The sequence below is a fragment of the Gnatocerus cornutus genome, chromosome 2, assembly GCF_029298725.1.
Source record: "Gnatocerus cornutus isolate USDA-ARS CGAHR chromosome 2, icGnaCorn1.1, whole genome shotgun sequence".
NCBI lineage: Eukaryota > Metazoa > Arthropoda > Insecta > Coleoptera > Tenebrionidae > Gnatocerus > Gnatocerus cornutus.
Genome location: NC_142234.1, coordinates 20,879,724 through 20,904,973, shown reverse-complemented (window position 1 = coordinate 20,904,973; position 25,250 = coordinate 20,879,724). Strand labels below are relative to the sequence as shown.

Genomic DNA, 25,250 nt, shown 5'->3' with positions numbered 1-25,250 from the left:
GATCTGAGAATAGCACATGAACAAGTCTTCGGTTTACGAAACTAGTGTTGTGTGTATGTGGTGTGGTACAGGATACCTGGCGACTTTTGCAGGAAACGGTAAGTTCTGCTAAAACCGTTGCCACCGCCTTCGACGTCTTCATGCCCAAAATCGGAGGCAAACTAACAACTGTTGATATTATCACTAACAACGTGCTCATACTTAGTTGTTATCGCATAAATATTTGCATTATTGTTGCAGCTTCAAACAAACTATTTTTGAGAGCGTCTAATTGTAAAATTAGAAAATTAACGCGGCGCCCACAAGTGGGCATTATTTGACATGCACATTTATTAATTTTACCTTGAATTATTACACAATTTCTCGGAATTGTTACGTTTTATTGGGTGTTAAAAATTCAGACGCAGCTACTGGACATTTATGGTAATGAATTTCTCAATGTCCAAATTTGGGAATTTCAGGTTGTGGAAATGCAAATGCATCGATTCTCAGGTGCAGCTTGTTAAAACACGAAAAAACTGCCAATTACCCATGTCTATGACTCAACAAAACAAGAGATCAAACATCGAAAGTTTTGCAACTGATTTTTTCCTGCACTGCCCCAATTAAATTACTCTGATGCTCCTATCGCTTTCTATAACAATCAGACGCTTAAAATATCTCCAAGGACTTGGCACACTTTTGGCAAAGAAAAAAAACACCTTTACTACTCTTAGTCACCTGTGAAGTCTGCACTTCATAGAATTTTTAATGATTCCGAAGAGTAACTGCGTCCAAAAATACCCATTCAAATAAACAGATACGTCGGCGGCGTGCCAGTTCTAAAAATCGTAATGAATTAATTATTAGGTTTGTTTAAATGGGACAAATCGCAAGGACACAATACAATTGACTGTCAATTCCCGAATTAAATTCAGATCGAGCGTTTATTGTTAATTGCTGTGGTTAGATAAAATAGTGGTCCCGCGTATTGTTATTATAATCTAATAGCACCGCCAAGAGTATAATTTGACGACCTACGATAACCTATTGTTGAATAAATGCATTATTGGTCTTCGTGAGGATGATTTTGCTGGTTTTGTTGTAGAGGAGTCACAAAGGTGATTCTGATTGTAAAGAGACTTTTATAATGTTTAATTAATTGAGTATTGTTACTAAATTTGGCCGGAAAAATGTAAGCATGATCGGGGATTTTAACAGCGCGGTTTTATGGCTCCACGTGCAAACTGGGAAACGACTATTACCTTTATTATGTGGACTGAAAATATTCCTGCGTTTAAGTGCGTTTGGAAATTATTCCAGTTTCGTAAGTTTACGTTGAGTAACAACTTTTACAACGAGTTAAAGTTTTCATTGACTAATTTCTTTAGCTTCTGCTCCCTTAATTCTTTAGACTTTCGTCCTTTGATTCGAGGGATTTTTTCTTTACTTTGGACCGTTTTGTAAGGCAAGTTAGGCGATTAGGCAAAGTTTATTATTGACAAACTCAAAAAAGCAAAGATTTTTGGAGAATTTAAACCCACTTCTTGAATAAAAATTGCATTATCATCAGAATTTGCTAGATTTATGTACACTTATTTTGCTAATCAGAATTAGATTTTGGAGGCTGTATTAGAAACGTGGAAATCAATATACATCAAATAGTGAGTTTTTATCAAGATCCAACGTTTACAGTTGGTTTAGGTTGCAAATATCCACCCAAGGTCACAAATTTTTAGATTTTAATCGAGTAATTTGTTCCTGCTGCAAATGTTGCAATGTGAATTGGGTTTTAGGGTACAAAAGACGATCGTTTTGTTTCTTACCGTTGGTAAACAGCAGTCGCATCTGAGGGAAATTTCGCTTCACTTTAAGGGCACACACCAATTAACTACGCAGTCTTGATACACAGCAAATTTCATGTCAAAATGGCAACTGTCAAATGCTGGGAGACAATGATGCCAACCTTGTCATCTCAAATTCCCAAATCGAATTCACCAAGATTCCAACTTTAAATAAAAAAGTAGCTGTCAAAATGGACGTTTGCAACCTAACCGACCGAAAATAACGATTTTTGATTCGCATTTTAAAATAAAACGCCAAAAATTAAACGGTTGAACTACTACTAGGACATTATCATAATTACCTGAATAATTATTGACCTACAAGGAGTAATCTGTGCCTACAATGTAAAGATGTTTTGAAGATTGCAAATGCATTTAAAAGTAAAAGAAAATAAGGAAACTACGTCATGAGTAGTCTACAACTCTATAGTCTGTCCAACGAATAAATAGATGACAGTTTTCTAACCAAATCTGCGCGATAAAAACTAGTACCAACAACCGCCAAATTTAAAATAGTTGTCATGATGCTAATTTTAAAATTCATTTTTACTAAATTTACTGCTATAAAAATGGCTCCTATTACTTGATTATAGAAAAGGAATTAACAAACTAACTAATTCGGTGATTTGTCATTAATTTGGTAACGTAGAGAAAACCTCAAAAACCCTCAATTTTTACACACTTGAAAGCTGTGTGTCAGGTAAGCACACAAAACTTTATTAGCAGTCCAGTTGTTACAAATCTTTCATTATCAACATTCTAATTAGGAAACTTCGGTCAAGTTGACCAACAGATCTTGAATCTACTCATCATGAAACTTGCAAAAGACAATTTGCACAACAGAAAAACCGAAAAACTAGTAATTAGACACTATTTTAACAACAAAACTCAAGGAACAGTGCAAAAAGTGGATCTTAAAGTGGTCAAAAATGACGAATGTCAGTGAATGTCAAATCATTGACAAATTTCTAAAAAAGGCGGGAAGGCGTAGTTGCATAACCAACTTAAATCGAGATTAATATCCCCAAAAAGACGGAAAATTCTAGAGTATTTCAAGTTGCCATGTTTCATGCCATACAATTCAAATCATCCTATTTACTCCTCATTTATTTTGAATACCGCATTTCAAGGTCAAAATTTGTGAAAATTGTGGAGCTCTACGGCCAATTTGAGAAGATTTATCCCTTGAATTGAACATAAACGAGTTCTGGAACACCCAAAGACATGTTCGTGATTATTTTCAATACATAAATCCTCTTAAATTTGTCGTAGAGCACCACAACTGTCACAAATTATGACCTTGAAATGCGGTATTCAAAATAAATGAGGAGTACTATAATCATGCATCAATGTCATTTTTTTCTTTTGTTTTATTAATCTCATTGTTGAGCCTACAAAAAATATCATTATGCCTACTTTGAAAGCCTGACTAGTGATTACACAGCACAAATTTTGAAAAAATGTGGTCCAAGAATTGTACCACTTTATTTTGGCCGCCACTGTATTATACCTTTTAAGTTTTAGTTCAAAGTCTGATTTACTTTGCAACATTTTTAAAAGTGTGCTTGTAAAACCGTCAAATTTATGATGTGCTGAGTAAACGGGGCTTGCCATTCCTAAATTGGTCAAATTCAAATCGTCTTTTGTTTCGTTAATGAATACCCAATTTGAATTTTCCGGAAAAATTACGCGTCATCGTGAAACCTCAAACTCTCGCATCCACCATTCCTCGAGTCATGTCCATTAATTCGCCCCACATCACGTGTTTACAACCGAAACATTGTCTAAATTAGACTGATATCAGTGACAGCACGAGTCGTTAAGTTGGACCCACATCAGTTATTTCAGGCCACCTCGAGTCGTTTTGACGATTTCCAGAATAACTGAGGAGGATAAAGGCAATAACCTTCTTCGCGAAGGTCGCTGCAGCCTCAAAAACGCTAATCGAACAAAAAATCAATGCACGAAATATGCAGTGCAAAACATATGGTCAAAAAACCCACACGCTGCAAACGAAAGATTGACCTAACCAAATATAGCAACCACGATGTAGTCAGAGACACGGTGTGAAGGCCGCCCACTAAGTCTAACTTGCTTAACTTCAAAGGAGTAATAGAGCAATCTTTGGTGTTGGAGTCGCAAATCCGTTCTATGTACGGAAAAAAGCAACCTTGTTTTAGTTATTGCAGGCGGTTACAATTATTAATTGATTTTAATTGAATAAGTATCATAATAATGTGGGTTTAATGAAAGGACACGATTTAGATCTCATAGTCACGCTTCAGTGATCCAATATATTAAGTTGCGCAGTTTTTTCTGCAGTAATTAATGGCGAAACATTGAATTTCAATGCGACAATGATGGTAACAACAGTTATATTACGTGTTACAGAAGCATGTGCTAACTTCATAAATAAACACGCGCTTTATTTTTGTTTCCAGAATGTAACTAAAATAATTGTCGACATATTTTAATACTTTAGCAAACCCTATTTTTAGGGGAAAGTTTCTGGAGTTTACAATGCAAAGTTGTGCAGGTCGTTAACTTATTCTGGTGTTCCCATAAATATAACTGCTACGTGGAAATCCATAAACAGTTTGTCTAACTGAAATAATAATGCAGTTTTTATTTAACTGCCTCATAGATGAAACTGGTTGCAGAAAACTGTCCTTTTACAACAGTGCTAGTGTTTAAATGGAATCTGGCGATGTTGGCGACGCATTCCAGAGGGCTTTTACGAAAATATGCATTGAGTTTATTGTAAAATTAGACCGAGAAGCAAGAAAAACGATTTTGAAAAGGGTTTCTTAATATTTGGCTTAATTCCGGAGATATCAAGAAAAATCGTTTTCGAACCTCCAAAATTTTGGCTCTCTGGCGACCACCCGAAAATTCAAACGCCTCTAACTCAGTTATTTGTTGACGGATGAAAAAAATAAGAGTATTTTTGGATTCAGCGCAAAATTCTGCGTAAAATGAGTCCATATAGCTCATTAAAGTTTCAGATAGATGATTTTCATTTTTCAAATTTTTAGAGCTAAATATTTCCAAAACTACTGCAGATATTAAGAAACGGTTTTCTCCATCGTTTTTCTCGCGAAATTTAGCTAAGAATTCGTTCCAAAAATACACAACAGAATCTCAAGATATTTTAACAGACGTCTTCAACTGCCTCTATTGTCGCGGCGTCAATATTTGACTTATCCGCTGCGCTCGTCCTAATAAATCCAAATGAACCAACGCGGTCAAGGTTCCTTTCTCGTCCATAAAAGGGATTTTATAGCGACCGCGAAGCTTGACCTTAGCCCAGTAACGTCCATCAATTTCACCTCTTCACCAACCTCCACGTCATCTAAAACGACAATAGACGCGTCATGATTTCACCAATAATGGATTGCAGGTGTCGTCCACTTAAAAAACTAGGCGAGACCGTCTAATAATAGCCAATTGTGATAAACATTTTCGCAATAAAGTAATAAAATAAAAAAAAATCTTCGAATGAAATGAGTTTCATTATCACTTCGTCATTGGCGCCTTTTGATTTCTGGGTCATTTTCAGAAATAGCTCGAGATGTGGGCGAGCGCAAATCCCATTTTCAGGAGTGAATACGATTATGACGTGAACTGAGTCAGGAAGTCTAATTGGAACATGTGGGTTGAAATGTTAGTTAACCCATTTCTTGACGGAATTTCCGGTTGTGCAACGAAAGGGTGCGAGAAATTGTCGCTCCGTTGCAGAACCACAGCAATAAATTCTAGTTCTGTACCAACAAGAACGAGATTTTTCCTCGGTGGCTGTATAAACACTCCTATTAATCTGTTTACATCTCCTTTTTTGTGATTCTAGCTCTGGCTATGAATGAACCAGCTGTTGTTGCTTGCACGGTTTTACACTCTTCCCACACAAACAGCGACGTCTCACCTGACAATGTTTACGTATTTTGTTACCAGATATCGCATACCAAACCAACACATCTGACGTAATCTCCCCTTATTGACAAAATTAGAAATCACTTGCACCAGCCGAAGAAGTTGCGCTGCTCGTTTGGCCAAGAACAAGAGAAGCGTTGTCAAACAAGAAGCTGCTAATTACCACTGCAAATACAAGAAACGTTCTCATTTATGGGTCGTGGCTGTTCACTCTCTTCGAGCATTACCAGGCCTGATTTGTGTATTAATTAAAAAAGTTGTCAACGGGATGACTAATGAACTTTGGCACCTGTGTCATAGGAATGAAGACACGTACCATATGGTTGTGGTTTTTTGTGTCTAACACGTGCACGATAAATTTCTGGAGTCTACTCTTTGTCAGATGTGGTTCTAGAATTAATAAGGCTGAAACCAGTTACGTGCTTTTAATAACGCAATCTGGACATTTAAATGGAATTTGTTGTCTCCGAGATGTGGAGGAAAAAATGAGCTTGTTGCATAACGAGACTATGACATCACACACTTAAATAGAATTTTTATGCAAATTATAGAGATTTATTCAATAGTTTGGATTGAAACCGATGATATTATAAAGGCTAAAAATAGCGCAAAAACACGATTTCGGGGCACCAGGTCTGTCATTAAAGTGTTTTTAACAGTTGATATATTGCATACTGAATGAAAATAACACTTATTAACAAATTTTCGAGAAAATTTGTGCAGGAGCGGTGGAAATTCCAATTTTTTTTTCCTTTAATAGATAATTTAGTAATTTGACACAGTTAGTCAAGCTACGAATAGTGCTCTCCCCAAATTTGGTTGATGTACCACTAAAACTAATCGAACTACAGGCTTCAAATCGGACTATTGACAAAATTTTCATCATTCGAAAAATTAAAAGTTCTAAAATTTGACTAGTTTGCTGGATAATTTGGTAATTTGGCACAATTGATAAGCAAGTTAGGAATAGTGTTCACTCCAAATTTGGTTGATGTACCACTAAAACTATTCGAACTACAGACTTGAAGTTGAACTACTAAAAAATTTTGGTTCACTATTAAAATGAAAAATTCTAAAATTTGTCTTGTCTTCTGGATAATTTAGTAATTTGGCACAATTAATAACCAAGTTAGGAATAGTGTTTGCACCAAATTTGGTTGATGTACCACAAAAACTACTCGAACTACAGCCTTTAATATAGTCTACTGACAAAATTTTCGTTATTCGAAAAATGGAAATTTCTAAAATTTGTCTCGTCTGCTGAATAATTTGGTAATTTGGCACACTTGATAGTTAAGTTAGAAATAGCGTTCTCCCAAAGTTTGGTTGCTGTACGACTAAAACTACTCGAACCACAGGGTTCAAGTTGGACTACTGACAAAATGTGCGTCATTCTAATAATGAAAAATTCTAAAATTTGTCTTGTTTGCTCGATAATTTTGTAATTTGGCACATTTGATAATTTCATTAATAATAGTGTTCACACCAAATGTGGTTGCTGTACCACTAAAACTATTCGAACTACAGGCTTGAAGTTGAACTACTAAAAAATTTTGGTCCACTTTTAAAATGAAAAATTCTAAAATTTGTCTCGTCTGCTGGATAATTTGGTAATTTGGAACAGTTGATAGCTAAGTTAGGAATAGCGTTCTCCCTAAAATTTGGTTGCTGTACGACTAAAACTACTTGAACTACAGGGTTCAAGTTGAACTACTGACAAAATGTTAGTCATTCTTCTAATAATGAAAAATTCTAAAATTTGTCTCGTTTGCTGAATAATGTCTTAATTTGGAACATTTGATAATTTAGTTAAGAATAGTGTTCACACCAAATTTGGTTGCTGTACTACTAAAACTACTCGAACTGCAGGTTTCAAGTTGAACTACTGAAAATTTTTGGTTCAATCTTAAAATGAAAAATTCTAAAATTTGTCTCGTTTGCTGAATAATTTTGTAATTCGGCGCAATTAATAGTTAAGTTAGAAGTAGTGTTCACACCAAATTTGGTTGATGTACGACTAAAACTACTCGAACTACAGGCATCAATATGACCTCTCGACAAAATTTTCATCATTCTAAAAATTAAAAATTCTAAAATTTGTCCCGTCTGCTGGATAATTTGGTAATTTGGCACAATTGATAAGCAAGTTAGGAATAGTGTTCACTCCAAATTTGGTTGATGTACCACTAAAACTATTCGAACTGCAGACTTGAAGTTGAACTACTAAAAAATTTTGGCTCACTTTTAAAATGAAAAATTCTAAAATTTGTCTCGTCTGCTGGATAATTTGGTAATTTGGAACAGTTGATAGCTAAGTTAGGAATAGCGTTTTCCCCAAATTTGGTTGCTGTACGACTAAAACTACTCGAACTACAGGGTTCAAGTTGAACTACTGACAAAATGTTCGTCATTCTAATAATGAAAAATTCAAAAATGTGTCTTGTTTGATGGATATTTTCGTAATTTGGCACATTTGATAATTTAATTAAGAATAGTGTTCACCCCAAATTTGGTGGATGTACCACTAAAATTACTCGAACTATAGACTTTCAAGTAAACTAGTGAAAATTTTTGGTTGACTCTAAAAATAAAAATTCTAAAATTTGTCTTGTCTTCTGGATAATTTAGTAATTTGGCACAATTAATAACCAAGTTAGGGATAGTGTTTGCACCAAATTTGGTTGATGTACCACAAAAACTACTCGAACTACAGCCTTTAATATAGTCTACTGACAAAATTTTCGTCATTCGAAAAATGGAAATTTCTAAAATTTGTCTCGTTTGCTGAATAATTTTGTAATTTGGCGCAATTAATAGTTAAGTTAGAAGTAGTGTTCACACCAAATTTGGTTGATGTACGACTAAAACTACTCGAACTACAGGCATCAATATGACCTCTCGACAAAATTTTCATCATTCTAAAAATTAAAAATTCTAAAATTTGTCCCGTCTGCTGGATAATTTGGTAATTTGGCACAATTGATAATCAAGTTAGGAATAGTGTTCACTCCAAATTTGGTTGATGTACCACTAAAACTATTCGAACTACAGACTTGAAGTTGAACTACTAAAAAATTTTGGTTCACTTTTAAAATGAAAAATTCAAAAATGTGTCTTGTTTGCTGGATAATTTCGTAATTTGGCACATTTGATAATATTAAGAATAGTGTTCACCCCAAATTTGGTTGATGTACCACTAAAATTACTCGAACTATAGACTTTCAAGTTAAACTAGTGAAAATTTTTGGTTGACTCTAAAAATAAAAATTCTAAAATTTGTCTCGTTTGCTGCATAATTTGATAATTTGGCAAAGTTAATAGTTAATTTAGAAATAGCGTTCTCCCCAAAATTTGGTTGCTGTACGACTAAAACTACTTGAACTACAGGGTTCAAGTTGAACTACTGACAAAATGTTAGTCATTCTTCTAATAATGAAAAATTCTAAAATTTGTCTCGTTTGCTGAATAATTTCTTAATTTGGAACATTTGATAATTTAGTTAAGAATAGTGTTCACACCAAATTTGGTTGCTGTACTACTAAAACTACTCAAACTGCAGGCTTCAAGTTGAACTACTGAAAATTTTTGGTTCAATCATAAAATGAAAAATTCTAAAATTTGTCTCGTTTGCTTATTAATTTTGTAATTTGGCGCAATTGATAGTTAAGTTAGAAGTAGTGTTTACACCAAATTTGGTTGATGTACGACTAAAACTACTCGAACTATATGCATCAATATGACCTCTCGACAAAATTTTCATCATTCTAAAAATTAAAAATTCCAAAAATTGTCCCGTCTGCTGGATAATTTGGTAATTTGGCACAATTGATAAGCAAGTTAGGAATAGTGTTCACTCCAAATTTGGTTGATGTACCACTAAAACTATTCGAACTACAGACTTGAAGTTGAACTACTAAAAAATTTTGGCTCACTTTCAAAATGAAAAATTCTAAAATTTGTCTCGTCTGCTGGATAATTTGGTAATTTGGAACAGTTGATAGCTAAGTTAGGAATAGCGTTTTCCCCAAATTTGGTTGCTGTACGACTAAAACTACTCGAACTACAGGGTTCAAGTTGAACTACTGACAAAATGTTCGTCATTCTAATAATGAAAAATTCAAAAATGTGTCTTGTTTGATGGATAATTTCGTAATTTGGCACATTTGATAATTTAATTAAGAATAGTGTTCACCCCAAATTTGGTTGATGTACCACTAAAATTACTCGAACTATAGACTTTCAAGTTAAACTAGTGAAAATTTTTGGTTGACTCTAAAAATAAAAATTTTAAAATTTGTCTCGTTTGCTGGATAATTTGGTAATTTGGCACAATTAATAACCAAGTTAGAAATAGTGTTTGCACCAAATTTGGTTGATGTACCACAAAAACTACTCGAACTACAGCCTTTAATATAGTCTTCTGACAAAATTTTCGTCATTCGAAAAATGGAAATTTCTAAAATTTGTCTCGTTTGCTGAATAATTTTGTAATTTGGCGCAATTAATAGTTAAGTTAGAAGTAGTGTTCACACCAAATTTGGTTGATGTACGACTAAAACTACTCGAACTACAGGCATCAATATGACTTCTCGACAAAATTTTCATCATTCTAAAAATTAAAAATTCTAAAATTTGTCCCGTCTGCTGGATAATTTGGTAATTTGGCACAATTGATAAGCAAGTTAGGAATAGTGTTCACTCCAAATTTGGTTGATGTACCACTAAAACTATTCGAACTACAGACTTGAAGTTGAACTACTAAAAAATTTTGGTTCACTTTTAAAATGAAAAATTCAAAAATGTGTCTTGTTTGCTGGATAATTTCGTAATTTAGCACATTTGATAATTTAATTAAAAATAGTGTTCACCCCAAATTTGGTTGATGTACTACTAATATTACTCGAACTATAGACTTTCAAGTTAAACTAATGAAAATTTTTGGTTGACTCTAAAAATAAAAATTCTAAAATTTGTCTCGTATGCTGCATAATTTGGTAATTTGGCAAAGTTAATAGTTAATTTAGAAATAGCGTTCTCCCCAAAATTTGGTTGCTGTACGACTAAAACTACTTGAACTACAGGGTTCAAGTTGAACTACTGACAAAATGTTAGTCATTCTTCTAATAATGAAAAATTCTAAAATTTGTCTCGTTTGCTGAATAATTTCTTAATTTGGAACATTTGATAATTTAGTTAAGAATAGTGTTCACACCAAATTTGTTTGCTGTACTACTAAAACTACTCGAACTGCAGGCTTCAAGTTGAACTACTGAAAATTTTTGGTTCAATCTTAAAATGAAAAATTCTAAAATTTGTCTCGTTTGCTGAATAATTTTGTAATTTGGCGCAATTAATAATTAAGTTAGAAGTAGTGTTCACACCAAATTTGGTTGATGTACGACTAAAACTACTCGAACTACAGGCATCAATATGACTTCTCGACAAAATTTTCATCATTCTAAAAATTAAAAATTCTAAAATTTGTCCCGTCTGCTGGATAATTTGGTAATTTGGCACAATTGATAAGCAAGTTAGGAATAGTGTTCACTCCAAATTTGGTTGATGTACCACTAAAACTATTCGAACTACAGACTTGAAGTTGAACTACTAAAAAATTTTGGTTCACTTTTAAAATGAAAAATTCTAAAATTTGTCTCGTCTGCTGGATAATTTGGTAATTTGGAACAGTTGATAGCTAAGTTAGGAATAGCGTTTTCCCCAAATTTGGTTGCTGTACGACTAAAACTACTCGAACTACAGGGTTCAAGTTGAACTACTGACAAAATGTTCGTCATTCTAATAATGAAAAATTCAAAAATGTGTCTTGTTTGATGGATAATTTCGTAATTTGGCACATTTGATAATTTAATTAAGAATAGTGTTCACCCCAAATTTGGTTGATGTACCACTAAAATTACTCGTACTATAGACTTTCAATTAAACTAGTGAAAATTTTTGGTTGACTCTAAAAATAAAAATTTTAAAATTTGTCTCGTTTGCTGGATAATTTGGTAATTTGGCACAGTTGGTACTTAAGTTACGTATAGTCTTCTCCCTAAATTTGGTTGTTGAACCACTAAAATTACTTGAACTACAGCCTTCAAATTGAACTACTGACAAATTTTGGTTCAATCTTAAAATGAAAAATTCTAAAATTTGTCTTATTTGCTGAATAATTTGAAATTTGAAGTTGATAGTTAAGTTAGAAATAGTGTGCACACCAAATTTGAAATAAAAAAATAACCAGAAACAATTATTGATCACCATTTAGATACGTTTCATACAAAATTTCCAGAATTCCACTTGTGCAATTTACTCGCTCCGGCTTCAAAAATCGTTTTCACACAGCGTAAAATCCTCAAATATTTATCATTAAATGTTTGTTCAAGATTATCCCGTCTTTTTACCAAATAAAAGAACCGAATATTAATGAGATATTTATTAAAAACTAAACAATCTTTTCCTTTTAGACTAAACCGCCAGCAATATGTCAACCGTCGAGCGAAAAGAATACCAAGAAACGAAAATAATGCGGACAGTCTCTCCAGTCCGCAACTTCCGCAGCTCGTCCCAAAACCTAGCGGAATTCGACCACAACCTCGACTATCTACTCGAAGACCTCCAAAACTCAGTTTCTCGTCCAGGAAGCTCTCTAGGAACGCATCGCGAAATCTCCAAACCCCTCGAATCCGCAAGAAGTAACTCTCTAAATCGCGTGACTAACGTCAAAGCCGCCAATCCCATGTCTGAGTATTCTTCCGACGACGCTTATAGCTACACGGTTAGTACACTGGCCCTAAACGTGATTTTCTTGATAAACAATGTTGCAGTCCCCTGATGGCCGCAAACACGTCACTGGGTATAAAAAAGAGTCGTACTCCTACAAGACAAGCGGAGGAGCCCCACCTTCAAATGTACGTATGCAGAATAGCATCAACCAGTTGGACTCATTGTTGGACGATTTACAACAAGTCAAGAACGCGTCATTCCAAGAAAAAGGCGAGTGATATTCATTTTTGCACCCACAATTATTGTTCCGAGAGATTTAGTTTTCAATTCGAACTGACTCATGCGATATTTATAAGCGTTTGTTTTCCAGAATCTTATAATAACACTGGCTCGGATCCAGAATTTCAGTAAGTAGATTGTTGATTCTGTTTCATTCGGTACTCTGCAACTTTCACAGGAGAAACGCCTCGACTTCTTCGAAGAGGTCAGTCCAGCGCGAGTTGCATTACGGAGACACCCCGAGGTCGAGCTCAAGAAGTCGTACTTTGGAAAGAACAGAACGCGAAAGCTCTCTTACTCGAGATATTCAGTACAACGAAGGGACTTATGGTGACTTGCGACAAATTCGGAATAGATCCTCATCACCATCATCAAGGACCTCCACTTTGAGCAAACAAAAAAAAGTCACCAACGTTCATAGTTATCCTTTGGAGGTTGTTGAAACGACCTCTCCTGATATCAATCCTGAAATTCTGGCGCATCTTGATCCAAGTCTTCACCCTCCTGGCAACACTAAAGTTACCACAACCATAAAGACGTACACTTACGAGATCCCCGGTAATGGCGACTACCCAACGAATCTAAACACCTCTGTGGACACAGAGAAGTACGTTTTCTCTCCGAATCAGTCGCAAACGACCCCCAGTAAAAGCTTTGTGTATAAAAAAGAAAGCAAGTCTTCTGAAAATACGGCGAGTTACGTTCCGTACCAAAAACCGGCGTCTCCTGGGTTTACCGAGACTGTGACTACGCGGACTTACCAGCCAGGGTACACCCCTGATATTCCTCCCCCGAGGAATCAAACTTATGTTTACAACGAGACTACCACGACTCGCCAGTTGGATGATCACACAAGGGGGAGTTTACCCCGTAATCAAAACCCTCCTCAACAGTCGTACGTTCTTGAAGAGCATCGTAACACTGTTACAAATCGTGTTAACCGTCCGTATGATGAGAGGGATTACCCTCGAGGAAACCCGCCACGCCAAGAAACGTACATTAAAGAGATCCATGACAGAGATTATCCTCCGTCAACCCAACAGTATATCAAAGAAGTGCATGACTCTTCCACGACGAGGAACATCCATCATCCGTACCCCAATGGGTACCCGCCGAGCGACAAGACCATAGTTTACAGACACGAGACCCACACTACTAATAACTACGGTCCTGGAAACAGACCCAGGGATGTCGAGACGTTCGACCCCAAACATCCTCCCCATAAACCGAACGAACCGGTGAACATCCAATACAGATACAAATCGGAAAGCACCACCACTAATAATTACAAGGCCGGGTACCCCCAAGGTGATGACAGTCAGACTTTACTACCAAAACCTTTCCCCACTGATAAATCCGGAGGGCCACCTAAACGCCTTGATGAGCTGTTGGCCGACATCGGCCACGAGGTAAAACTTATCGAGGATGATGCGGTGATAATTAGATTTTTGTAGCCCCCGAACAGTCCCTACAACGCCAGTTTCAACGCCCACGAGCAAGAATTGGAGCAAAAGAAGAAGATTGAGACGCTGAAGCGCCAACAGGAGCAAGTGGATGATGCACAGAGGAAGGAGCCTGTGCAGAAGAGCAAAAATGTGTCTGGGCCTCCCGTTTATTACCCGCCTGGGCATGAAATGTTTGCGAAGAAGGAGGAGGAGGCCGCCTGGAGAGCTGAAGTACGATTAAATTAAATGTTATTGTACGACTAAGTTTGTTTTTAGGGCGGATATCAGAAAGCATCCGGGAAATACAAATACGAAGCTGAAAGTAAAAGCAAAGGGAAAAGCAGTTCAGGTGCGGCGGTGGTACCCGTGTGTCTTCCTTTATGTTGCGGCTTGCCGTGCACCATTCTTTAGGAGACAATCGCTCAAGTTAACAAATGGTGCCGAAATGTTTGTCAAATACCTCATTTACTTGTCAGAGGAATTGTTTAATAATTTATGCTGTTGTTTTGTATGTATTAAGTAACACTACTTGTATATAATCTGGTAAAATCAGCTTTAAATTCAGGACATCAAGATTAAAACAGTGTATTAAAAAAACTAACTACAGTAGAACCCGCTTAACACGATTTTCTAGGGACCGAGAAAAAAGAATGTCTTATGCGAGAAAACGTCTTATACGGGAAACCCAAAAAAATTTTTTAATTATAAAATTAAAAGATTTAATAAATCACATTGTACAAAAATATTTTTTTCTTTTCGTTCCTGCACCTGACTTGCACAATTCTTCAATTTTTTACAGTTTTTTAAAATGGTCCGAAGAGTAGAAACCGGTAAATGAAACGTCGTCGCTATCTGCTTTTGGTTTTTTGTCTGACGATTTTGGTCGTATTGCTGTAAAATTTTTAATTTTTCAAGTGGAGTTAACGCTTTCCTCTTTACATTATTCTGCGCCATTACGCCATTTTCCAAGACAACCGTTTCATAAAGTCTAACAAAATAACAAAGTAAATCAACTGACGCTTGGCCCCACTACATGTAAACATTTTCTTAGAAACGAATACAAAACTGACGGCTCGGCTAGACCATTAAATTTTTCTCGGAAATTTCATTCAGGGAGCGTTATAAACGAGAAATTTGTAGTCTTAAGCGAGAAAAAATACATGTAAAACATATCCAAACGCAAGGGACCGGCATAAAAAGGCGTATTATGCGAGAAATCGTATTATCCGGGAGCGTCTTAAGCGGGTTCTACTGTACTAGTAAGGCCCCCTCAAAACACAATACGTTTTTAATATTTTTACTCTGGTTTTCAAAGTGACTTTTAAAAAGTTAAAAATTTTAAAGAATTTGCCCGGTTTTTCGAAGTCACCCTTTTTTAAAAAAGTCAAAATTTTAAGAAATATATCCTGTTTTATCAAACGTGTATACGGTTTCGGTCAAGAAAAGTTACGATTTAAAAACACTTAAAATTCGTCTTTTTCCCCTGTTTTTCTGTTGGGCCGTTTCAGCACAATTGAATACGATTTTCTCCAAACAAATTTCCCTTTCAAAAACACTCAAAATTAGAAATTTTGCTGTGTTAAAGACTTTTTTACTAGTAAACCCCTTCAGAACACATCGTACCTTTGTTAAAAGCTAAAATTCGCCTTTTTACCGTTTTTGTTAGGCCACTTCAGCACACATATGAATATGATTTTGGCCGAAAAATTAGTATATTACGTAACGTGTAGGGTAAGAAGCGTATTACACACGAGCGAAAAATTGTAAGCACGAGGCGTTAGCCGAGTGCGATAATTCGCGAGTGTACGTAAGTCGCCTTACGTTCGAGTTGCGTACTATACTTTTTCTACGATTGTGGTGGAAATGCGATTTTTTACGATTGGGGTGGAAAATTACAACTAAACTTCAAAAAAATGCTCTTATTTATTATTTGTGTTATAAATATAATAATTATTGATGTTTATTTAACATTTTTGCAATTAGTGAGGGCAACTGGTGCCGCACATTTCGAGGTTGATGGTCTAATTTCTACGTTTCGACTAAATTGGGAATAAGCCACATTTGGTGTGTCACTGTTATTCTCAATGATGTTACTCAGAATATCTGACGTATTTCTTTCAGCTGCCATCGAGTTATCCACATAACCTTCAACCACGGCTTGGCTTTTCCATCCGCCATGGTGTTTCAATGCCATTAAATCGCCTCCTCCATCAACCAAAATTGTCGGCGAAGAACGCCTAAAGCAATGGCCTGTTTATTGCTCTGGATGCTCCAAATTTAAAAATTTGGCAATGATTTTTGGTTGATCGCCTAACTTGTTAATGCCAACCACTTGACGAGTGCATTTCCCATTATGATAGTTTAAAAAGTACTGAGGACTGTCAGTGGGTTGGAGGCTCATATACCTCTTACAAATATCATAGAAATATAAAACATCTGTGTGTTTTATTTTTACTGTCAGGGATTTTTTGATGTAAAGTTCGTTTCCCATATCTTTCACATGATTTTTTTTTTTATACTTGCATATCTTTTAATTCCTTTTTGCGACATGCACCGGAAACAGCAATAATCAGTGCAACCTAAAAATAGATAACTATAATAAAATGTCGCGTTTAGATGGATGAATTACCTTTAAAAACAAATACTTTTCGTGTGGAGCTTCTTCAATAAAACGTTTAATTTGTTCACAAGTAAACGTTGACGATTTTTTTGCTTTATATCCATCTGAGGTTCGTTTCAGGTAATTTCAGGTACTTCTCAACATAGAATATGTCGCCCATAATGACGAAGGTTTCAATGTTTTACCTAAAGTTTCAAAATCGGCAAGAAGAACGTTTTCAGAAAATGAGGTTATGTTTTTCTTTCTTCTCCAATTCATGAATTTTTCATAATTATATTCATACTTTTCCTTCGACTTTGGCGGCAGCAAATTACTAATAACCATGTTGGCTTGGGCCGTCATTTCAGGGTGTGTAGCCGTTTTAAATGTTGTAACGATTTAAATTTTCGGTTTTTCTTCGGTCGCCATTAATTTAGAATACACGTGTAGTCTAAATAGACTATTACTTATCTGCTGTCAAATACGTAATGAATAATTTATATTAGAAGGAGTAATGTTTTAATCAAAAAACCTTATAATACATTATATAACCTTAAATACATTAATTACTATCGCGGAATCAAAATTTCGAACATCACTTTTTGACATGGCAATGTAAATCAAGCTTTATTGTCATTGTGACTGACATACAAAGTAAATTTCTGACACTTGCTGAGTCTTTTATAAATTTTAAGGTTATAAAGACAAAGGACAGTTTACAATTTTTAAACGTCAATCAATTTGATGTTCGAAATTTTGTTTCCGCGATAGTAATATAATACATTAAATTAGGATCAGGTGGATCTCCCGGAATCATCACTGATGGGACTTGAATTGTTGCTATAAATGAAAAAAACATAATTATATTTATATATATATATATATATATGTACTTTCTCACCTATGTCCCAAGAATGCTCTTAGTACAGTAATAAACTCGTCTTTTCGGGCTTCTGTTATAAATGTTAAATGTATGTTTTCTCTCCTTGGACTAATTAGGATCACTTCTCTTTCTAAGGTATCATCAAACGTTTCGATGTTCCCATCATTGAGAAAGAACAAAGGTAAACCATTTGATGAATAAAACAATATGACAGCCCCTTGCCCCCCTTGTACGCATACTGTTACACCTTCTAACTGCTGATTTTCTCCCTCTTGATAACTAACCACAAAGTTCGCCATTTTGGACTTTAAAAACTTTCCTTTTCGGCGTTCAATTGCTAACTGACGAAAAATCGCTCTCGTTTCTTTCATGTTCATTTTATCTAAAATAAAAACTACCTCTTTACTGGTTTTTATAATTATTTTAAGATACGTACGGTAAACGTCACCAAGACCATGCGACAAGACTACAAGGTGACTACAAGCGCGCGCAGTTGTATGTATAAATAGTTGCATATGTTGCATACCGTAAAATCAAATCGAGCGGCTTTTATGTTGATTAATAACATTCCTAATAAATCGCTTTGTTTTTAAAAAAGTACAACAATATCCCATTTCTTTATCGAAGAGAACAAAAACAACAATTTTAACAGATTTTATACAACTAGTGTTTTATAGAGAGTTTAAAAATCGAGTTCGTAGTTAAAATCCGAGCGAGCGGAGCGAGCGAGGATTTTATAGAACGAGATTTTTTAACTATAAAACACGAGTTGTCTTCAAGATTTTTTCTAACACTAATGCTTGTTTTATGAAAAATCTTCTTTGATTAAAAAATTCTTAGTTGTAGCAAAATGTGTCAAAGTGTGGTGGGTAAAGGGTGCGGTGGTAGGTTTCCTATAGTAACAGTAAACAAATTGTGAAAAAAACAATTTGCATCGGTTAAAATGTGCGAGTGTTCCTCAAAAAATGAAGGAAAAAGGTAAGGAATTACGGGGCAATTTGTTACCTGCAAAATCAAAACCCGCCTACGAGAAAGTGTAACATTCATTTCATGACTGGAAAGATAAGAATGGCATCACGGAAGTAACGGAAGATGTCATTTTGACATTCCTGGATATGAGGGTAAGTGCGTAAATAGAAATGGAACATTTTTGAAAAACTAACACATTTACTTTTTAGTCGCAAAAGTTGTCACTAGTCTCATTGTGGCCAGAATATTCCATGCTCAAGGCTACACTAAAAGCCAAAGACAACATACAAATTGACAAGTTTGGTGCTGTTATTCCTTTCTTAAAAAATTTAAATGTTGGTTATCGCAGTAAAAAGTCCAAGGTCTTGACACAAGAGGAAATTAGAACATGACATAAATTTTATGAAATTTTTCAGGTTGCACTGATCTTCGGAGTTGCTGGAGCCTGTAGAAAAGCCGAATTGGCCGCTATGGAATTCAGTGACGTACATGATTGTAGTGACACAATAAATGTCATTATTCCGGATTCTAAAACCCATAAGGAACGACGATTCACTAGAAAATCCATCGAGTTACACTGGGCATTGATTTCGCCGCACTTCGGCAACTCTTTTTGTTAATGCTGGTTAGTAGTCAGTTTATTATTCAGAACATATAATAAAATTTACAATGTAGGGGGAGATATTAGGTCCTTGAAGAGACATGGAGGATGGGAATCTGCAAAAGTAGCAGAATCTTATATTGAAGAGTCGCTGGGAGAAAGATTAAAGATAGCTAGAGAAGTTTTTGGCAATGGAACATCTAATACTACGAGCGCCATTGGGAATGAAGCAGTCGAAGTAGAAGAATATGCTGAAAGAGAGTTTAAGAATGAAACGGCTATTACAAGAGCAACTGTGAATGAAATATTTGCAGAAGAAGCTGAAAACACATTAACGATGTTACGGGAGAAATGTGCTAGTTCTAACAACGTAGGTCAAAATTTCAATTACTGTACATTTAACTTTTATGAAAAATGTAAGCAAAATGAATAAAGTGAATTTTTGAATCGTATTTTATAACTCTATAAGATACGTTGCCATTGACGACGTACTTTATAAAAAAAAGCGTATTTTAAGAGCAATATAAAGGGTGAGTTCTTATGCACCATAGAAACAGTATAACATATTAGTATTAGAAAAAAAATTTATGCACACCTTCTTTCACTTCTTCTGGAGATAGCTTTGTGATTAAAATAACAGCAATTTTTCGCAATAATTCAACTTCTTCATCTATATATAACCCACGACCTGCTGTATGTCTACGACCTGTGCAAAATCTCATTTCCCCGTATCAAGATTGTTTCCGAGAAAACGCATTTTTTTGCCGAGGAGGGCGCTGCTGCTCGGGCGCTTTTGACATTGTTGACAAATTAAATTTTGGGGTTAGTAAGATTTTTGACTTTTGAAAGCTACAAAAAACACAAACGTAGAACAAAGTAACGATCGTAAACAAAGCACACAACGAAAACTTGAAAAAGCAACAAACAACGTGTAATAATTTCAATATTCAAACTTAAAATTTGAAATGTCAAAAACAATGTCGGTAATAGACCCAATATGGTAAAATGTTCCCAAAAGTGCCCGAGCAGCAGCGCTTTCCAAAGCATATGCGGAGAAACAGTGGAACTACACGAATGCACAGGTCGTAGATATACAGCAGGTCGTGATATAACCGAAGTATTTTTAATCATGTTTTTGAATAAGAGAGACATTAAGTTGCATCACTCTGTATTCTACTTTAATTTCTTTTTTGTCTAATTGTCGGTATTGTATCAAAGTGCTCGAGAATAACTCTCTTCTCATAAACAAAACCAAATTCTTTTGTTTCTATTTCATTTAAAAGTTCTTTAGTTTTAGTATCTCTGGTAATTCGATTATACAGGGCTAGTCACGAGAAGATTACTTCTGAAAATGATTTTTTCGCAACCCAAAATACTTATTTCTTAAGTCACTTGATACAACTTGAATCAGAAATGAAATGCTGAATCCACGATTGCTTCGGCTTTGACAGTGTCACTTTGACAATTACGGAAAAGGAGGTTACGTGAGTGTCCATAGACAACCCAGTTCAGTTTCGATGTGGATATCTTTACGATAAAGGTCTGCAGCCGCCACAGCATTTTTGGCATTCTCCGTAGATGAGAATCATTTCAGTTTTCTCATCATCTTAACTCAACCTAACATATCATGCTTGTTAAGGAGAAAAATTATTGGTCGAGCACTTACAGCTTCAGTATAGGACAGATTAATAGAGGTACTTCGAACTAAAGGGGCTCTAATGGAGCGGAATTAAGAATAAAGACGAAATTTAAATAAATAATGTCAAAGTGACATTGACCACCCCAAAGCAATCGTGGATTCAGCATTTTATTTCTAATTCTGGCAGTATCGAGTAGTACACGATATTAGTTGTTTGGGTTGCGGAAATATAATTTTCAGAAGTAATCTTCTCGTGACTAGCCCTGTATTGTGTACTAATTTTACTGTCTTTGTTCGTCTTTGACTCTGGACTAGCTTTGCTGGACTTTTCCAAAATATTATTCATGCTATAGGAATTAATCTTTTTGGATGTTTCATAGTTTAATGTAAATCCTTTTATTTTACAAACAACTTTACCTACAGGGCTATTCACATAACTGTACGACCTGAAATTTAAAAAAAATGCAACCAACAATACATTTTCAGTGTTGACTTGGGTTTTCTAAATAAAAATTTCAAAAATACAATCAGAGATGCTTTACATCAACCAGTGGTGTCATAAAGATTTGTCAATTTTTGCAAACTAAACTTAATACTCCTAGTTATCATTGTTTTCGCGAAAATGTATTCTAACGACGAGAAAACTGACACGATGATGCTGTAGTGGCTGCACAAAGATGTCCTAACCGTGCTGCACAACCAACAGACGAAATTTTCCGAAAACTGGAAAAAGATTTAAGACAAACTAACCCCAACAGAAATGAGTTAGAATTAGAACAGCCACAGGTACAGAGAATGAAGTTGCGGTTTTTCAAGATGTTAGAAAATCCGCACGTCAGTCAAAATTTTGTGGCACGTCAAGTTGGAATCAGTTTGTCTTCAGTTTCAAGAATTATTTCCGCTAACAAATTTCATCTATACCATATCATGTAGGTTTAAGAACTGTAGGAAACCTGAAAGATTTAAAAGCAAGGATTACGGCGGCCTGTAGATCGGTAACACCAGAAATTTTGGAACGCGTGCGGCGATCTTTTATGATCAGAATAGCTTGTTGCGAAGCAAATTATAGGCAGCATTTTCAACACTTGTTACGATGATTTGTTTCCAATTTTTGTTAAATTTGTTACTGTTACATAAATTTGGCTTCCAGTTTTGTTATCTTAATAAATCGTTGAACAATAAATGTCAGTGTGATGATTTTTTTAAACGTCAAACGTCAAACATCAACCATGTAGGCATTGATCGATTTTATATATTTCAATTTACTAAAAGCGAAGATTGCTTTGAAAATGTATAATGGGTTGCATTTTTTGAAATTACAGGTCGTACGGTTATGTGAGTAGCCCTGTATATTAGGCTTATAACAATAACTTTTTGGACCTGTTTTGACACCCAGTCAACAATCCATACGCCCTTACCTAATACATCGGTCCAATCTCCCAATAGACAACCTGTTTTAACAGTGTTTTTACCATTGTCTATATACAGGTGTCCCAGAACTCGCGCCCCAGAGAAAAAGGGCTTATGGAGACAACAATTCTGAACCAAAATTTCGAAACTATAATTTTTTTAATAAAAAAATAATCGAGATAAGACAAAAAAACTGTAGCCAATCCTGAAGCTGAATAGAATTTGAAAATTGGTAACTATGGACACATACTATCATCCATTGGTCAGATGAATATTAGACTCTCGTTGCCTAGGAAATTGGGACGGCCTTTTACTCCACTTCTCGAATAAGCTTTCGGGATTGGTTATTAACTTTTTATCAGTTCTTGAATACTATTGATCTTAGTCAATTTTTGTTTTGAAATTTACCATCTATATTGCTGTCGGCACCCTCCCTTGCTCTATGGGGCGCGAGTTCTGGGACACCTGTATACAATGCTATCTGTATCATCATATACCACGCTTTCTCCTAATATGTCTAACATTTCGTACAATCTTAGTCTAGCATTTGTAGTTGTAAAAGCAGCTATGAAACGTCGTTGAAGTTAGCGTCATTTTATCGGATTCAGTTTCTTAAATTAAACGCCCCAGTACTTCGCCTCAAATGACGCATGCACGCCGGTCGCACTTTTCACATGCGAATTTCCACCGATCGTCGTCTTTTTTTCACACAATTTTTGACCAAATGACACCGTAATGACCTTCTGCCCCATCTTCAATCAAAATTCTCCTTCGACATGAGAACAAAGTGGTAAAACTCAACCCTTAACCTAACTAGAAAATTATTATTCATTTCAACCTCCAATAGTAATGTAGCTTCATCAATACGACATCGAAAAATTACAAATAAATCACTTAGTAATCCCCCATATCGCATATACGCCCACCACCCGTCAGAGGGTGGCAATCTCAACCCCTCAAACACCACCTCCGATTATCTTGAAAAATCCGCAATGTAGCCTTTTGAATTTGACATGGAAAAATTACAAATAAATCACTTAGTAATCCCCCATATCGCATATACGCCCACCACCCGTCAGAGGGTGGCAATCTCAACCCTTCAAACACCACCTCCGATTATTTTGAAAAATCCGCAATGTAGCCTTATGAATTTGACATGGAAAAATTACAAATAAATCACTTACTAATCCCCCATATCGTATATACGCCCACCACCCGTCAGAGGGTGGCAATCTCAACCCCTCAAACACGACCTCCGATTATTTTGAAAAATCCGCAATGTAGCCTTATGAATTAGACATGGAAAAATTACAAATAATTTACTTAGTAATCTCCCATATCGCATATACGCCCACCACCCGTCAGAGGGTGGCAATCTCAACCCCTCAAACACCACCTCCCACTATTTTGAAAAATCCGCAATGTAGCCCTATGAATTTGACATGGAAAAATTACAAATAAATCACTTAGTAATCTCCCATATCGCATATACGCCCACCACCCGTCAGAGGGTGGCAATCTCAACCCCTCAAACACGACCTCCGATTATTTTGAAAAATCCGCAATGTAGCCCTATGAATTTGACATGGAAAAATTACAAATAAATCACTTAGTAATCCCCCATATCGCATATACGCCCACCACCCGTCAGAGGGAGGCAATCTCAACCCCTCAAACACCACCTCCCACTATTTTGAAAAATCCGCAATGTAGCCCTATGAATTTGAACTCGAAAAATCACAAATAAATCACTTAGTAATCTCCCATATCGCATATATGCCCACCACCCGTCAGAGGGTGGCAATCTCAACCCCTCAAACACCACCTCCCACTATTTTGAAAAATCCGCAATGTAGCCCTATGAATTTGACATGGAAAAATTACAAATAAATCACTTAGTAATCTCCCATATCGCATATACGCCCACCACCCGTCAGAGGGTGGCAATCTCAACCCCTTTCCACAACTTTCAACTTTTTTCAAAAAACTTTTATTATAGTTATTATTTTTATTTTAGTCCGATGACATTGTTATTAAAATTTCTTATATCCGGTTTACACCCTCCAACTGTTAGAGGGTAAAGGTGTAATTGTTTAAACAAAATAATACTTTTTTGTCTGGCAACCCAGAATGCACCTTGTAAAATTGTAAGTTGCATTCTAATTTTTTTTTTACTAAATTTACGGCCATTGTGTTTTTGACTATGCACCAGAATTTTTTTGAAGTAATTACTGAACATGGGATTTTTTACGAGAATACGTTAAAATCGAAATTTTATCTGAAAATTAAAACTGCCCGTTTTTGCCGTTTAATCTTACGCAAAATGTCTCGAGGTTTTCATTAAATTTTCCTTAGAGTTTCTTTAAACTTTAGATACAAAAATAGAGGTTTTATAGATTATAGATTACCAAGCAGGTATGCTTGACTTTTTTGTTATTTAAAGGAAATAGCTATCTGTTATGTCCTCTTCCGCTGTCTCTTTAAAAAATAGCTGCAACAGGTTTCCGTAACACATTTGAAATTTCAATTTTGCATGGACTTTGGATTTTTATCTTAACTGAATTTACTATTGTAACGAAAATAGTGTCAATGCGCTCCGCCCCACCCTCTGCCTAGGCACCACCGTCGCCTTCTCGGACATAACGGCCAAAGACCCCACTCCACCACCCTCACGATTCATTGGTCCAGCTCAGCGCTGTATTGTAACGGTCACCCGCAACCCTCTATAAGATGCACCGCCACCAACAACGAGCACTTGTTTCTTGATCTTTCAATAAGACTTTTCTTTGAGAGCGGTGCACCGGCAGCGGTCCCAATCCCAAAAGAACAAGCGAGAAAGACTCCTGCGGAGACAGAGCACCGGCTAGCGGTCCTGACCCCAAAGGCAATTTACTGTAATAATTATATTCCTTGTAAATAAAGACATTTAAACTTAACAGAGTT

At 35.7% G+C, this 25,250-nt stretch overlaps 3 protein-coding genes and 1 long non-coding RNA gene across 4 annotated transcripts; 2 read left to right on the top strand and 2 right to left on the bottom strand.

Moving 5' to 3' along the window:
• The first annotated feature begins 5 nt into the window (after positions 1-5).
• On the top strand, positions 6-14,706 carry LOC148179994 (uncharacterized). The gene is made up of 7 exons (XM_088050445.1): positions 6-98; positions 12,224-12,534; positions 12,584-12,752; positions 12,853-12,889; positions 12,940-14,170; positions 14,216-14,437; positions 14,483-14,706. The coding sequence occupies exons 2-7, from the start codon at positions 12,241-12,243 to the stop codon at positions 14,615-14,617; spliced, it is 2,088 nt and encodes a 695-aa protein (XP_087906571.1). The 5' UTR covers positions 6-98; positions 12,224-12,240; the 3' UTR covers positions 14,618-14,706.
• A 1,669-nt stretch (positions 14,707-16,375) lies between these two features.
• On the bottom strand, positions 16,376-17,374 carry LOC148179993 (uncharacterized). Its single transcript, XR_015771770.1, has 2 exons — positions 16,836-17,374; positions 16,376-16,785 (listed from the first exon to the last, which is right to left on the bottom strand). It is a non-coding gene; the product is annotated as an uncharacterized LOC148179993 (long non-coding RNA).
• A 98-nt stretch (positions 17,375-17,472) lies between these two features.
• Positions 17,473-18,203, bottom strand: LOC148179992 (uncharacterized). The gene is made up of 3 exons (XM_088029607.1): positions 18,125-18,203; positions 17,707-18,070; positions 17,473-17,645 (listed from the first exon to the last, which is right to left on the bottom strand). The coding sequence occupies exons 1-3, from the start codon at positions 18,201-18,203 to the stop codon at positions 17,600-17,602; spliced, it is 489 nt and encodes a 162-aa protein (XP_087885733.1). The 3' UTR covers positions 17,473-17,599.
• Positions 18,204-18,380: 177 nt separating this feature from the next.
• On the top strand, positions 18,381-19,416 carry LOC148179991 (uncharacterized). Its single transcript, XM_088050450.1, has 3 exons — positions 18,381-19,019; positions 19,074-19,282; positions 19,333-19,416. Exons 1-2 carry the CDS (start codon positions 18,909-18,911, stop codon positions 19,275-19,277), a joined length of 315 nt encoding a protein of 104 aa, XP_087906576.1. The 5' UTR covers positions 18,381-18,908; the 3' UTR covers positions 19,278-19,282; positions 19,333-19,416.
• The last annotated feature ends 5,834 nt before the right edge of the window (positions 19,417-25,250 follow it).